This window comes from the organism of the source record quoted next, unplaced genomic scaffold, assembly GCF_019419815.1.
Source record: "Pyrus x bretschneideri cultivar Hongxiangsu unplaced genomic scaffold, Pyrus_bretschneideri_v1 Contig44, whole genome shotgun sequence".
NCBI lineage: Eukaryota > Viridiplantae > Streptophyta > Magnoliopsida > Rosales > Rosaceae > Pyrus > Pyrus x bretschneideri.
Window position 1 is genome coordinate 167,174 of NW_025999768.1, and position 16,138 is coordinate 183,311.

General features: G+C 37.1%; 1 protein-coding gene across 42 annotated transcripts; it reads left to right on the top strand.

Annotated features, from left to right (window-relative positions):
- Positions 1-309: 309 nt before the first annotated feature.
- On the top strand, positions 310-13,955 carry LOC125469582 (putative disease resistance protein RGA1). Of its 42 annotated transcripts, none has more exons than XM_048567035.1 (12): positions 310-1,632; positions 4,658-7,416; positions 7,511-7,678; positions 7,860-7,946; positions 11,090-11,271; positions 11,375-11,798; positions 12,184-12,285; positions 12,367-12,458; positions 12,600-12,814; positions 12,903-13,032; positions 13,114-13,613; positions 13,724-13,955. In XM_048567035.1, the coding sequence occupies exons 1-3, from the start codon at positions 487-489 to the stop codon at positions 7,518-7,520; spliced, it is 3,915 nt and encodes a 1,304-aa protein (XP_048422992.1). In that variant the 5' UTR covers positions 310-486; the 3' UTR covers positions 7,521-7,678; positions 7,860-7,946; positions 11,090-11,271; positions 11,375-11,798; positions 12,184-12,285; positions 12,367-12,458; positions 12,600-12,814; positions 12,903-13,032; positions 13,114-13,613; positions 13,724-13,955. The 42 variants fall into 42 exon arrangements, 41 of the variants coding, with proteins under 41 accessions (XP_048422992.1, XP_048422994.1, XP_048422998.1 ...); XM_048567037.1 differs by having other exon boundaries at positions 12,188-12,285; XM_048567041.1 differs by having other exon boundaries at positions 12,195-12,285.
- Positions 13,956-16,138: the final 2,183 nt, after the last annotated feature.

The window sequence follows — 16,138 nt, forward strand, 5'->3', positions numbered from 1 at the left end:
AACTTAAGTGTACCAACAGTTATTCCAACATGACTCATTTTGACAGAATTCTAATGAAATTGACGAAAATAACCATAGTTACACATCTTGATGAGTTAAGGGACTAATGATAATTGATTTTTAATTAAAAGATTATTGCTCAAATTAAATTAAAATTAAAAGAACATTACTATAATTTTTTCTTAATTTTCTGTTCAATCCTCATTACTTTATTAAAATCGGTTCTCCACTTGTCCAATGAGATCTTTCCTGATAAGATGGGTTTATATTTATGTCTGCTCTATTGCTGGACCACGCTCCACTCTTTGAACATAAAGTTTCACGAGGGCTCCTATCATCTGATGTGCTTCCGTCGTCTTCTTATACCATATTTTCTTGAATTATTGTTAAAACATTCATTCAACTTACTCGCTCTTCTTGCGTCCTTCCTTGGCTCTCTCTCCATTCTCTGCATTCCTCTCTCTGATCTCCCTTAATTGCGCGAGTATGGATCCTGCAAAGGTGTTAGAAACTCTCTACACTTTTCCGGTGGAGGGAATACTAAACTCGGTCGCTTCACTTGCTGCTCAAGAAATCAGTCTTTTCCGAGGATTCAAAAAAGAGCTAACTAAGCTTCGTGAATCAGTACTTGCAATTCAAGAGTTCTTAGGCGATGTTTCGTACCAACCACGTGACAGGGGCAAGGCGGTGGAGGTCTGGGTGAAGAAACTGAAAGACGTAGCTCATGATGCTGATGATGTATTGGAGGACATCACCTACGAAGTTCTCAGGCGTAAAGTAGAAATTCAAAACCACATGAAGAAGAAGGTACTTAACTTCTTTTCGCTCTCCAAGTCCAATCCCATTTTATTTCGTCAAAAGATGGCCCACAAGATTAAGAACATCAATGCGTCACTGGCGGATCTCAAAAGGGATGCAGCTTCCGTCGGCTTAATGGCAAGGAGAGTAGATCAAAACCCTCCAGGTATGGGGAACAGAGAAACCGTCTCATTCTTCGGTCGCGATGAGAAGCCCATCGGAAGGAAGAAGATTGTGTCGGATATCATTGCAGCCTTGATCGAGTCCAAGAATCAGGAAGAGTACCTTTCAGTTAAGGCCATTGTGGGAATGGGAGGACTCGGTAAGACGACTTTGGCAAGATCAATATTCAATGATGATGCTATCGGTAGACATTTTGAGAAAAAAATGTGGGTTTGTGTGTCTGACCCTTTTGATGTTAATTCGATTCTAAATCGGATGTTAGAATCCCTTAAATCAAACAGGACAGGACTTATAGCTCGGGAAGCATTGCTGAATGACCTCAAAGAAGGGTTGACAGGGAAGAGGTATATTCTAATACTCGATGATGTTTGGAACGAAGATGACGAGTTATGGAGTGATTTTACGAGTTGTTTGTCGAGACTCAATTCTGCTCCCGGAAGCATTGCCATTGTTACTACTCGCAGTGCTAAGGTTGGGTCAATCACAGAGACAATGCCAAGTTGTGATTTGGAGAGCCTATCAGTAGATGATTGTTGGTCCATATTAAAGAGTGGAGCATTCCCAAATGGTGCTCCTCCTTTAGATCCAACTCAAGAGAACATTGGAAGGGCCATAGCTGCAAAGTGTACTGGTGTACCATTGGTGGCAAAGGTATGCATCCATATATTATTATATTCACCCTTGCTGTTTTGGATCTGGCTTTCTAATTTAATAACATAAACATAGAAATAGAGGGACGCGCGGGAGATTTTTGAGTGTAATAAGTAAGGTCTGCATGCGCTTATTAACAAACCAATTTTAATAGAAAAGGAAATAGTTAATGAACTATGACCAATAGAAAAATGAATAATACTTGAATTTCCTCCTTGAGAGATGTGCTCAATTTCACATTTGCATATAAATTTACAAAAAAAAAAATTAATATTACTGTTATTTGAATGTTACGAAAAATATTTACCTATTGTTTAAATTTTACGAAGATAATGTATCTATTATTTTTTGTTTAACGAATTTTAATTTACCTATTGTTCATATCTTATAAAAATAATTTACCTATTGTTAAATTTCACAAAACAATGTATATTCAACTGTAATTTACCTACCATTTAATTTCAGGTTAAGTATAGAAATCTACCTAACTTTTAGGGTCGATTTAAAATTCGTCCTAACTTTTTAAAATATTCTGATTGAATACTTAAGGTTTTGAAAATTAGACATCCGTCACTGACACTATGTAGTAAAGTTATCAGTGTAAAGTGATGGGGACAACAAATAAATTGAAGGGCATGTTCGAATTTTTACTATCACATCATCTATGGAGCTCTAAATTGTCAAAGCTACACCTTTTATCCAAGCATGCCCTTCAGTTTATTTGTGCATGTCATTACTGACACTCTAATGACCTAATAAATGTCCAACTTTTAAAACGTTAGGTAATTATTTGGAATGTTTAAAAAAGTTGAAACAAATTTGAAATTACCTCTAAAAATTAGGTGGTTCTACGTACTTAACCCTTTAATTTAATGAAGATGATGTATCTACTATTTCTTGTACATGGATATTAATTTATCTATTGTTTATATTTTATGAAAAAAATTACCTATTTTTTGGTTTTATGACAATAATTTACCTATTGTTTAATTTTTTATTTTTTTTACGAAAATAATGTTTTTACAATTTTATTTTTACAAATATAATCTACCTATTCTTTAATTTTTTGTGAAAAAATTGAACCTATTGTTTTAAAAAATATAATTTATGTATTGTTTTATGTTTACGAAATTAGACTGATAGATAGAACTAACAAAACAGTACGAAGACTAGATAGATAGATTTTAATGCGCTATTAAGTCAAAATTAAATAATGGTAGGCTAATAATATGCGTGAGTAAGAAATGTTTATAGAATCTAGTGGCACCGCCCTATTAGGTAGTGAGCGTTACCATCTTTTTTCGCACAAGTCACGTCATCATGGCTTAACAATAATTAATTAGTTTATTTTTTGCACATATAAAATAATAACTTAATAAGTAAATTACAATTCCTTCCAAATTTGTTCCCATCAAATCTTGAGATCATTGTCCATGGGCTCGGTTCCTCTCCGGAACCTTCACCTCCGGACCAATTTGTTCGTGGCCGTTAGATGATATCCTACTGCTAGTAATTAATTTTCTTTAATAGTTTTCACATAAAAATTTCTCACTTTCTGCTCCCCCTTCTCTCTTTTTTCCATCAAAAAGTTGTAGGAACCTCAATTTCACTTCAAAACTCCGGCTTCTCTCTCCTCTTTCAACACTGCACTAGCGAGTTCTAATTAATCATGGTTAAGCCATGAACATGTGGCGTGTTCTAAGAACATCTCTAGTGAAGTCAACTACCGTACAAAATGAGTGTAAAACAAGTATAGAGATAAAATGAATCTCTAATAGATCAGAAAGTGAGTCATAGGGACTCACCGGAGATATAGTGTATGTCCCCACATATAGGGAACCTTGAGTGGAAAACAGGACTTACAATCTTGATTGAAGCTTTTAATGCTTTTAATTAATTAAAAAAATGTTAACATAAACAGAAGAATGTGCTCATGGAATGGCAAATGGGGCTCATAATTTTGATTGAAGATTTTAATGCTTTTAATTAAGGGAGTTTTAACGAAAAGTCTGTGGTACTGTTCACTTTAATGAAAAACCATATTTTTACACTAAAAAGTCAAATATGGTACTATTCATTTTACCTTTTATTTTATCCTTATCGTTAAAACTCAAAGTTTTCAAACCCTTTTCATTAGTTTTCCTTTTAATTAATTAAAAAAAATGTTAACCTAAAAAAAAAGTGCACCTAATCAAATTATCATCTAAAATCATAAAAACTTCAAATTTAGGGATTCTACCATAAGGACTCTCCCATTGAAGACAATATTTCTTTAGGGACACAAAGATAAGTCCTTACATGAGTACTCAAAAGTGGTGTTGAGAGTCCTTAAATAAGGACTTCTATTGGAGATGCTCTAAGAAGGATGATAAAGCTTACCATCTAGTAAGGGTGATGAGCAAATTCGGACTCTTGTGGTATGGTTTATGCCCGGAAAACAAGAGTTGTTGGGGTCTAAATTTGAAGAACTGTATTGAACTTAATTTTAATCCTTGAAAAAGATTACTCTTGTATTAATACCTTGCGTAAGATTATAATCTAATTCTAGTCCCTTGCTCAATGTCCAAGTCAGAAATGGATCCTTTCCGGATCCACTATGTGGATAGTACCTGATAAAAACTGATCGCACTATATACGATGAACGGCTGAGATGTGAGGATCCTAGGGATCCCCATATAGTGAATCCGGAGGGGATCCATTTCCGTCTAAGTCAAAGTACATTTACCTTATATTTAATTCTACTTTTCATTTGATTCATCATAATATATTTTGATATAGACGTCTTGTCTACTAATTTTATTTCAATAGTATAATTGATATACTTTGTGTTATTCATTTAGGTACATTAAGTCGTTTTTAATTCATTATGATGTTTCGTTACATACATTTAGATGCATTAACATATATTTCGGTACAAACATTTAGATACATCTTTTAACACAAATATTGGGGAGCAAAATTGAACTTTTCATCGAGTGAAAACAAAGTTGAGATTCAATTAAACTATTAACTTTTGTGTTAACAGGTATTAGGAAGCGTGATGCGTTCAAGTGATTGGTCGTTGATTCTAGAAAATGAGATATGGCAATTACCAGAAACAGAGCATATAATCAGCTCGGTTTTGAAGTTAAGTTTTGATAATTTGAAGTCTCCATCCTTGAAACAATGTTTTGCATATTGTTCAATTTTCAAAAAAGATTTTGAAATTGAACGGGATGACTTGGTCCAGTTCTGGATGGCTCAAGGATATCTCCTTTCATCTCGCACCATGAGTATGGAGGACATAGGCAATGACTATTTTAATATTCTATTGCAAAACTCCTTATTTCAAGATGCTAGAGAAGATAAGTACGGCATTATTACGAAATGCAAGATGCACGATCTTGTGCATGATCTTGCAGTGGAAGTATTCAAATCTGAAAGCTTGACGCGAGACTTGGATCAGATGGATGATGATGAAATTGAGATTCAGCATGTTGCGCATATTTCTTCCACTACAATTGAAAGAATTCCAAAAGGGAGTGTTGAGAGATTGCGGTCGTTGTTTGTTGATTGCGAGGTCCCTAGTAACACCTTTCAAAGGTTTAAAGGTTTACGGATGTTGAATTTATTCGATGCCAAAATTGAGGAGTTGCCCAATTCAATTGGAAAGTTGAAACGCTTGAGGTATCTCAACATTTCCTGGACAGGAATAGAAGAACTCCCCAAATCTATTGGCAAGCTCTATAATCTTGAGACGTTAAGAATGTCATATACAGACATTAAAACGTTTCCTAGGGAAATGGAAAATTTGATCAACTTGAGACATGTTTATTTCGACAAGGATGTGGAAGTTCCATTTGGGATGACAAGATTGACTCATCTGCAAACGCTACCTTGTTTTAAATTGGATAGAGCAAGGCGTCATAGACTTGATGAGCTAGGTGGGTTAAATGAACTGAAAGGGGAACTAGTTATTGGATCATTGGAATTTGTGAGGGACAAGGAAGAAGCGATGGAATCAAAATTAGTGGAAAAGGCAAACCTACGAAAATTGATATTAAAATGGGGGAAAGAAAGAAATGGCAATTTTCTTGACGAGGATATTCTTGAAGGACTCCAACCGCACCACAACGTAGAAAGCTTGACGATTGAGGAATTCAAGGGTACTAAATTTGCATCTTGGATGATGAGAAATTGTCGAGCAACCAATCTCCGTCATTTGAGCACTAGGAGCTGTCAGCAATTGTTGAGCTTGTGTTGTGGGTTAGAATATTGCCCCTCGCTTGAGACGGTGAACATTGAGGATTGCGGCAATCTAGAATCCTTCCAAATTTCACCATCCCAATCTCTTCAGGTGTTGAGGATAGAAGGTTGCCCAAAGCTAAGATGCACTTCAATTCAGAGTCTGCCCTCACTCCGTGATTTGGTTATTAAGAGGTGCACTACTCTCGAGGGGGACTTGTCTTTAAACGGTTGCACATCCCTCCGTGAATTGAGAATTGAAGACTGCGATGGATTCACAAGTATACTGAGTGGGCTCCATTCTTGTACTAGTCTTCGCAAACTGGATATTAGTAAATGTCGAAATTTGAGGACTTTGTCGGGTCATGGGCTACAAACCCCCGTCTCTCTTGAGCATATGGCAATATGGAATTGCCCTAATCTAGAGGCTATTCCCAGTTTAGACAACCTCACGTCCCTCACTTATTTGTGGATTAGGAGATGTGATGGATTAATAAGTCTACCGAGTGGGCTTGCATCCTGCACATCTCTTACCCATTTGAGTGTCCACATTTGCCATAATCTACAGGCTATTCCCAGTTTAGACAACCTCACGTCCCTCACTGAGTTGATTATTGAGAAATGCACTACTGGGGACTTGTCTTTAAACGGTTGCACATCCCTCCGTGAATTGAAAATTCAAGACTGCAATGGATTCACAAGTATACTGAGTGGGCTCCATTCTTGTACTAGTCTTCGCACACTGGATATTAGTAAATGTCGAAATTTGAGGACTTTGTCGGGTCATGGGCTACAAACCCCCGTCTATCTTGAGCATATGGAATTATGGGATTGCCCTAATCTAGAGGCTATTCCCAGTTTAGACAACCTCACGTCCCTCACTGAGTTGAATATTGAGAGATGTAATGGATTAATAAGGCTACCGAGTGGGCTTGCATACTGCACATCTCTTACCCTTTTGGATGTCAGTTTTTGCTGCAATCTAGAGGCTATTCCCAGTTTAGACAACCTCACGTCCCTCACTGCATTAAGTGTCAGCTTCTGCGACAATTTGATATCCCTGGCGGATCACAATGTGTCCAGCTTACAATCTCTTTCCTCTTTAGATTTATCTTATTGTGGGAAATTACAATATTTGCCCAAGGGGCTGCACTCTCTATCTCGTTTGGAAAAGATGGAGATCGGTCCATTCTACGAGGAGCTCGATTCTTTCCCGGATTTTCAGGTCCCATCGAAACTGAAAGAATTAACATTGCACGGGTGGCCTAAGCTCAAGTCTCTGCCTCAGCAAATTCAACACTCTGCTTCTCTAACTGTGCTGGAAATTTGGAAATTCGATGGTCTGGAGGCTCTTCCAGAGTGGTTGGGCAACCTTACATCTCTTACTCAGTTGGCAATTCGGCAATGTGAGAACCTGATGCATCTGCCTACGGTCGAAGCTATGCAACGCCTAACCAATTTACATGATCTAGTGATTCATTCGTGTCCCCAACTGAAAGAAAGATGCGCCGAGGACAGCGGCCCAGAATGGCCAAAGATTTCTCACATTCCAGTTCGGAGGTAATTTTTATTTTTGGAGCCCTTATTTTTATCTCCAATCAATTATGCATGTATATTTTGTTCAAAATTCTTCATTCACTCTCGTTTTCTGCAGTTTTCGGTGATGAATCAAAAGGCTCTTACCAGAGTGATGACGGAACCTGTCATGAATCGACCATCTATCTATTCACCGTTGTGGGAATCTCAAGTATCTATCGGCACTGGGGAAGCCAATCCAAATTTTACTGTTGCGTAAAATTTCTGGCATTTCCCAGAGTCAAGTGTAGGTTTCTTTCCCGAAACAGCAATTCATGATTTGTTCTCTTCTCTTGTCTTTTAGGCTCGTGGAAGAACATTAATTTTTTTTGCAACTGTTTACGAGTCTGCGGTTATTCTGTATATGTTATAATGTTCAAATATGTTCTAAGGCATGTTGCGCATGGTTGTTACTTGTTATGGTGCAGATATACTTTTGTATAAGGTTGTGTTTCTTCTCACTGTGTGCACGTCCTCTCAACTTACACAGTTTTATTAGACCAATTTTATGGAAGGTAATCTGTTTAGTCAATATGTAACTTCTTTGTTCAAAGCTTTCATCCTTAAATAAAACCATGTCAAGTTATCTAGAATACATTAATCACAGATAAATTGGATTTGTATTTCAGCTCACTTAAGAAGGGATTCCAGTAAGAGAATTGTAGGAAAGGACAAATAGCTGATTTTGGTCTGTCCATGGTTTTTTTTTTTCCAGTGATAATGAGACTTGTGTGGTGAATTGGTCATGGGCAGAGCGGGTTATCTTGATCGAGAGTATGTTCAAAATTTCTGTGTGTCTATTGGATTTTTTATCATGTTATAAACACAAATGTATGAACAGTGAGTGGTTTATTCGTGATTACATTTTTTGGTCTGCAGGTACTATAGTTATCATGGGTTGAATGAAAAAATTGATTTTTACAGGGTTTATTTGTGATTACACTTTTTTACGGGGTTGTGTTTCATCTCACTGTGTGCAGGTTCACCCAACTTCTTTCTTCCATCTTTCATCCTCGAATAAAATCACGTCAAGTTATGTAAAATACGTTAATCACAGATAAATTGGATTTGTATTTCAGCTTATTTAAGAAGGGAATCTAGTAAGAGAATTGCATTAAGAGAGGAGGCAATCCCAGCACAAGGAAAACTTGGACACGAAAATAGCAGATTTCAGTATGTCCATGGTTTTTACCAGTGATAATGGGACTCGTGTGGTGACATCAGTCATGGGCACAGCGGGTTATCTTGATCCAGAGTGTGTTCAAATTTCCTTGTTCTTTTAGATTTTTTTATCATGTTATGAATACAAATGTAAGAACAGTTAGTGGTTTATGATTACTTTTTTTGGTCTGCAGCATGGGTTTTGTGCTGTGTCATGTCAACTAACACAACGTTTGGAAATGGAGGTGCCTAGGCATCCAGAAAGAACTCCAGGCTAAAATGAATAAACTCGTGTTACGATTTCACCATACCATAGTTCACCTAGAGTGATTTCCAGATGTTCAGATTCCACACATGCAGGTTCCATGACTGCACCATGCTAGGTAGCTACAAACTCTCATTCATCCCATGTTCAAAACTTGGTGTGGGATCTGTAGTGCAGTGAATCAGTGTAAGCTACATACTAGTATGTATCTAAATTGTCCTCAACTTAATCACTTTTGTCCAATACTTGGGGTTGTGTCACAGCACATAACCCTAACAGGAACATTGTTTGAAATGCTTTGACTAGAAAATACGTTGGCTTGACCAAATTGCTCTAGTATGAACATTGCATTATCCATTGATTGACGTACACTAAGCATCCCCATGTAATAAGGATCATTGTGCAGCATGAGGTTACAAATCCACACTCATATACGTTTTTCTGTTTTTTTGGTCGGGACATTGTCACGCGTTTTAAATACCTGGTAGTTCATAGGCTGCAATGAGACAGAGAGATGATCTCAACTGGGGTCCTCGTCCTACTGCTCTTTGCAAGTTTTGTTCATGGAGAGTGCCCAATAGGTTAGTATTTCCTTTAACGAAAGCGAATGGCATTGCGTCCTTCAGATTTATATTTTCTATCTGCTGATAAGTTATTTTTAGATTAGATTCAAGCAAGCTCAAGAAGAATATTGTTGTTCCAATACTTGGATCATTACCATCAACAATGGCACTGGATGATTCAGAAGGGTCTTACCAGAGTGATGACGGAACCTTTCATGTGTTGACGATCTATCTACTCACCATTGTGGGAACCTGAAGTATCTCTCCACAGTAGGAAAGCCAGTCCAAATTTTACTGTTGTGTTCTAAATTAAAAGAAGCAATCTGCTCGACTGGCCCAAGATTTCTTGCATTTCTGACAGTCAAGTGTAGGTTTCTTTCCCGAAACAGTAATTCGTGATTGGTTCTGTTCTCTTGTCTTAGTTGCATTTAGTTTGCAAAATCATACACTTTCTAGCCTCGTGGAAGAACATTAATTTCTTTGCTTTCACAATCTTTTTGGAACAGCACTTTAAACTTTTGTGGAAATTAAGCTTTTGAGTCCTTAAATATGAGTAAATAGGAGTACATTTGCAACTGTTTACGAATCCGTGGTCATTCTGTATATGTTATAACGTCCAATGTGCATTCGAATATATTCTAAGACATGTTCCACATGGTGTTATGGTGCAGATACATTTTTATGAGACCAATTTTGTGTAAGGGAATCTGGTTGTCTATTCGGAAATGTGAGAACCTGATGTATCTGCCTACGGTCGAAGCTATGCAACGCCTAACCAAATTACATCAGCTAGTGATTGATTCGTGTCCCTGTTTGGCAGAAAAATGCGCCATTTACCGCGGCCCAGAATGGCCAAAGATTTCTCAAATTCCACAACTGACTGTGAGGTAATTTTTATTTTTGGAGCCCTTATTTTTATCTCCAATCATTTTGTTCAAAATTCTTCATTCATTCTCGTTTTCTGCAAAATTGATTGTTTGATGACTGTCACTTGATGATTCAAAAGACTCTTACCAGAGTGATGACGGAACCTTTCATGAACTGTTGTGGGAATCTGAAGTATCTATCGGCAGTAGGGAAGCCAATCCAGATTTTACTGTTGCGTTCTAAATTAAAAGAAGCAACCCGCCCGACTGGCCCAAGATTTCTTGCATTTCCCACAGTTAAGTGTAGGTTTCTTTCCCGAAACAGTAATTCATGATTTGTTCTATTCTCTTGTCTTAGTTCCATTTGGTTTTCAAAATCATAGACTTTCTAGCCTCGCAGAAGAACATTAATTTTTTTTGCTTTCACAATATTTTGGAACAGACTTTAGGCTTTTGTGCAAATTAAGCTTTTTAATCCTTAAATATGAGTAATTAGAAGTACAATTGCAACTGTTTACGAGTCTGCGGTTATTCTGTATATGTTATAATGTTCAAATATGTTCTAAGGCATGTTGCTCATGGTTGTTACTTGTTATGGTGCGGATACACTTTTGTACAAGGTTGTGTTTCTTCTCACTGTGTGCACGTCCTCTCAACTCACAGTTTTATTAGACCAATTTTATGGAAGGTAATCTGTTTAGTCAATATGTAACTTCTTTGTTCAAAGCTTTCATCCTCGAATAAAACCATGTCAAGTTATCTAGAATACATTAATCACAGATAAAATTGGATTTGTATTTCAGCTCACTTAAGAAGGGATTCCAGTATGAGAATTGCATTAGGAGAGGAGAGCAAGCGCAGCACAACGGAAACTTAGATGCAAAAAAATAGCAGATTTCGGTCTGGCCATGGTTTTTTTTCCAGTGATAATGTGACTTGTGTGGTGACATCGGTCATGGGGCAGAGCGGGTTATCTTGATCAAGAGTATGTTCAAATTTCCGTGTGCTATTAGATTTTTTATCATGTTATAAACACACATGTATGAACAGTGAGTGGTTTATTTGTGATTGCATTTTTTGGTCTGCAGGTACTATAGTTATCAAGGGTTGAATGAAAAAATTGATTTTTACAGTTTTACTGGCCAACCTGCAATCTAGAAAGTGATGATTTTGTCCACATAGTGCAGTGGGTGAACCCTGAGTTCCAGAATGGGATTTAACAACTATTTTGTATCGAATGATTCGAGGAGAGTTCAATGTGAATTCGGCCTGGAAAGCTTTAGAGACCGAAATGGCATGCACAACTATCACCTGCCAACATAGAGCCACCATGGGTTTTGTGCTGTGCCAACTAACACAATATATGGAATAGAGGTGTCTAGGCATCGACAAAGAACTCCAGGCTCAAATGAAGAAACTCGTATTACGATTTCACCATACCAGAGTTCACCTAGAATGATTTCCATTTGTTCAGATTCCACAAATGCAGGTTCAATTTCACCACCATGCTAGGTAGCTATTTAGGCTTTACCTTTGCTGGCTCCTACAAACTATCTCATTCATTCCATGTTCAAAATTTGATGGGTTAAAAATGGGTGTGGGATCTGTTGTGCAGTGAATCAGTGTAGGCTAAATACTAATATATATCAATATGGCCCTCGAGGTAATCACTTTGGAACAATGTTTGAAATGCTTTGACTAGAAAATACGTTGGCTTAACCAAATTGCTCTCTTAGTATGAACATTGAATGATCCATTGATTGACGTAGACTAAGCATCTCCATGTAATAAGGATCATGTTTCATGTAAAGTTGTGCAGCATGAGGTACAAATCCACACTGTCATATACGTTTTTCTGCTTTTTTGGTCGGAACTTGTCATGCGTAATAAATACCAGGTAGTTCATAGGCTGCAGTGAGACAAAGAGAGAAGAAGATCTCAACTGGTTTCCTCGTCCTACTGCTCTGTGCAAGTTTCGTTCATGGAGAGCACCGAATAGGTTAGCATTTTCTTTAACTAAAGCGAATGGTATTGTGTCCTTCAGATTTTCGATGTGCTTATAAGTTCTGTTTTAGTTCAGATTCAAGCAAGTGCAAGAAGAATGTGGTTGTTCCAATACTTGGATCCTTACTGTCAGCAGTGGCCCTCCTCCAAGTTATAGTGCTCAAACTGGTATGGAAGCTGAGAAGAATAAGAAAACCAAGTACCATTTTATACCTTTGACACTTACTCAGTTAGAACCGGCGCTCCTACTATGGTGTAGTGGTATTCCTAACCAGTTAGTCTGAACTCATATCTTTTTGTCTACTTAAGCTGCAGATGGAGATAAACGTAACAAAACTCCTGTAGCATCAGAAGTCCTAGTTCACTTATGACGAGGTCTTAGAAATCACCGAAAACTTTAAAACGGAAATCGGGAAAGGAGGATTTGGGATTGTATACCATGGCTAGTTGAAATATGGCACTCAAGTTGTGGTTCTACATCGTCATCTCAAGGAGCTAGCTCAGCTAGGGAGTTCCAAACGGAGGTTTGACAGTTTGAATTTAATTCCTTGGAATGCAAGTTAAATGCCTTGTCTCGTTGGTTAGAGATTGATGAGTTCCTTGTCGCTGCAGGTTGAGCTCCTGATGAGAATCCATCATAGAAACTTGGCCTCATTTATTGGATACTGTGATGATACCTATAAGTTGGCACTTATATACAAGTACATGCCTAATGCAAACCTAAAAGAATATCTCTGATCAGGTATGTAATTCTATATTTTACATAGCATTGTCCTCCAACAGAGGGTTTCAAAATATTGAAGTGTCACGTTAATGGTTGCAGATGCAGATAGAAGCTCACATAAACTTGGGAAATGAGACTTCAGATAGCATTAGATAGGTGCTTAGTGTTATTTTGTATGCTACTATATATGCACAATCCAGTATTGAAACGGTTGGAAATCGGTGCGTTTTGGGAGGAGCTCGATTCTTTCCCTGATTTTCAGGTTCCATCACAGCTTGAAGAATTGGAATTGTGCGGGTGGCCTAAGCTCAAATCTCTGCCTCAACAGATTCAACACTTGACTTCTCTAACATCTTTGGCCATTTCCCTTTTCGATGGTGTGGAAACTCTTCCAGAGTGGTTGGGTAACCTTACATCTCTTACTCTGTTGGAAATTCGGCATTGTGCAAATCTTCTCTATCTACCTACGGTCGAAGCTATGCAACGCCTAACCAAACTACATGAGCTACATATTTTTAATTGTCCCCGTCTTGGTGAAAGATGCACCAAGGGCAGTGGCCCGGAATGGTCAAAGACATCCCACATTCCAAAAATCATAGGTAATTTTTTTCCTCCAAATTGACTATCCATCTATAATTTGTTCAATTCTCTTTGCTCACCTTCTGTTTTCTGCTGTATTAAGTATTAACCGAACATATTCCTTGATTAGTTGAAAGATGGTGATTTGAGCCATTCGGCGCCTCAACGATCCAGCACGGTGGATATTCATGGTTTTCATCTTTAAAGAAAAATATGTGCATCGAGGAGTAGTAGCTGTCACGAAGTTGTGCAAGATATTGCTCTCATCCTAATTGCTTCAAGTTTCATACTGAAAAGAAAGTTGTTAAGTGTAACGTTACTCGCAACAATAAACAATAACAAGGTTAAGTCTTTCGGCATCATAACTTGTTTTCGATTTTGGTTTTTTAGTTTTCAAAATACTGTAATTGCTCGTAATTTGCCTGTTAGATTATAATTTCAATTTTTAAAAATTAGATATTAAAAAAAAAAAAAAAATCATCAAAGATCTCTATATGAAACTTTATTTTGAGCCTTGTTGAAATTTTCAAGAACACAATTAAGCACTGAGTAACCTGTTTGAGGACAATGGAATATCCTACAATGGTCTTTAGGTTTTTGTACTATTAAAAAGTGGCAGCCCTCAATTATCATTAGTTGTTGATTTGTGTAGGTGATGTAGAAACCATATAATCCAAACAAATCCAATAATTTTATCGTTAGGAGAATCAATTAGTGTGTAACTAAATTGGAATGATCTATAAAGACAACTATTTGACCCAAACAGCACAATAATTTCAGTTTGGCAAATCTGTTGCTTCCAAATCATAATTTTAAACCATAAGAAAACTCCTTTCCATAACTAACTGCAACCTGCATGGGTTCATTAACTCAATGGTAGGCTTGTTAATTCAAGTATATTCCTTTTAAAGCAAACCAATTCAATTGACACTTAAAAAAGGGAAATTTTATTTGAATCTATGTAACCTCTCTCTACACCCAACAGAGAATATGATGGATTGGATAGCTAAACTTGTAGGTGAGTTGTCAAGAGAGAGTTTCGATATATTCCTTGTTCTTCTTTGGAGTATGTGGAAAGAAAGGAACTCCTTTTTGTGGCAAGGAAAGGCACTCGAATTGACGGAACTACTTTGTCGGGCAATTAGTTGGGTGAAAGAATTCCAACACTGGCATGGAAAAAATGAAAAACGTGGCTGTAATGTTTCTCAAAAATGGATGAAGCTGGGAGAAGGATGGAAGTGTAATTTTGATACGGCTTGGGATGAAAATAGAAGTATTGGTGGCATTGGGGTGGTGATTCGGAATGATAGGGGTGATTTTGTGGCGGCCTTGGCAAAGAGGCATGATGCTAATCCTTCCCCTCTGCTGGCCGAGACTATGGTAGCTAGGGATGCTCCTTGGTTGGTCAAGGAGAAGCAATTACAAGCCTTGGTTTTTGTAAGGGATGCGTTACTTGTGATGGCAGCTCTTCAACAGGATAGTTAACGGGATCACTCGCTGTTCGGAAATATTCTAAATGATACTCGCTTGATGATTCAGGCATTGCCCCAATGGAAAGTTGGTTTTAGCGGTAGGGAGACGAATAAAGTGGCACAAAGATTAGCACGAATGAGTATGAGTTGTGATAATCCTATTATTTGGTTTGAAGAACCTCCTGATGTAATTGTGGATCTTCTAAATGAGGATAGCAGTTCCTAATTTGTTTAGTGCGGGATACTCTTTTTCCTTTCGACCGGGTTGAAATTCCCCGCAAGGTTTTATCAAGGCCCACTGTATGCACCCTATCCTCTTTGATTGTACATATTTCTATCGTTAATGAATATCGTGAATTTTCTCAAAAAAAAAAAAGAAAACAAAAAGAATCAATATCTCTTTAAACCCAAATTTGTTATCTAAACTACCATTCCAAACCCAATTCAAATGTAAATTTATCTCTACACCCATTTTTAAAATAAAATCTCAAATTAGATAGTTTTATCTCTACACCCCTCACGGATGCAATTTTGTATAAACTCTGTAACATGTACACTAACGAATACCAAGATCCTTGATATATTTTTGTTCTAAAGAATTCCGGTTTTAGCTCTTTAGGAACTGAGTTTTTTGTTTTTAAATTGTTCTCTGGATTTTTCTATCAATTGCTTCACTGCATATTATTTGATTTTTTTGGTGAAGTTTCAAACTTCCACCTGGAGCTGTGTATAACACTATAGCATTTCCCATGGTTGCTGCAAAAATTTATTAGTACTTTCATCACGGCTGTTGTAGAAAGTTTAACAAACTATGCTCAGCTTGGAATTGATGAAAAGGAAATTGAAACCTAAATACTTATCTTTTAAATTCTAAAAAAAATTGAGATCAAACCAACAAAAAAATTTCATTAATCAAGTCCTACCTTAATTGGAGGATTCAAAACTTCAAAATCACTATCCACTGATAAAAAAAAAAACTTGTTTTTATCAATAAAAGCTATTAGGTTTTATCAGGAATGAACGTAGGCTATACAAGAAGCGATGGTAAAGGTCAATTATAGTATGTGGGTTTA

What these genes read in the sequence shown, in the direction of transcription:
- LOC125469582 (XM_048567047.1), top strand. Translation starts at nt 487, where the DNA reads ATGGATCCTGCAAAGGTGTTAGAAACTCTCTACACTTTTCCGGTGGAG. An exon ending in GTGTACCATTGGTGGCAAAG is followed by an intron (nt 1,633 to 4,657) that starts GTATGCATCCAT and finishes TTGTGTTAACAG; the next exon opens with GTATTAGGAAGCGTGATGCG.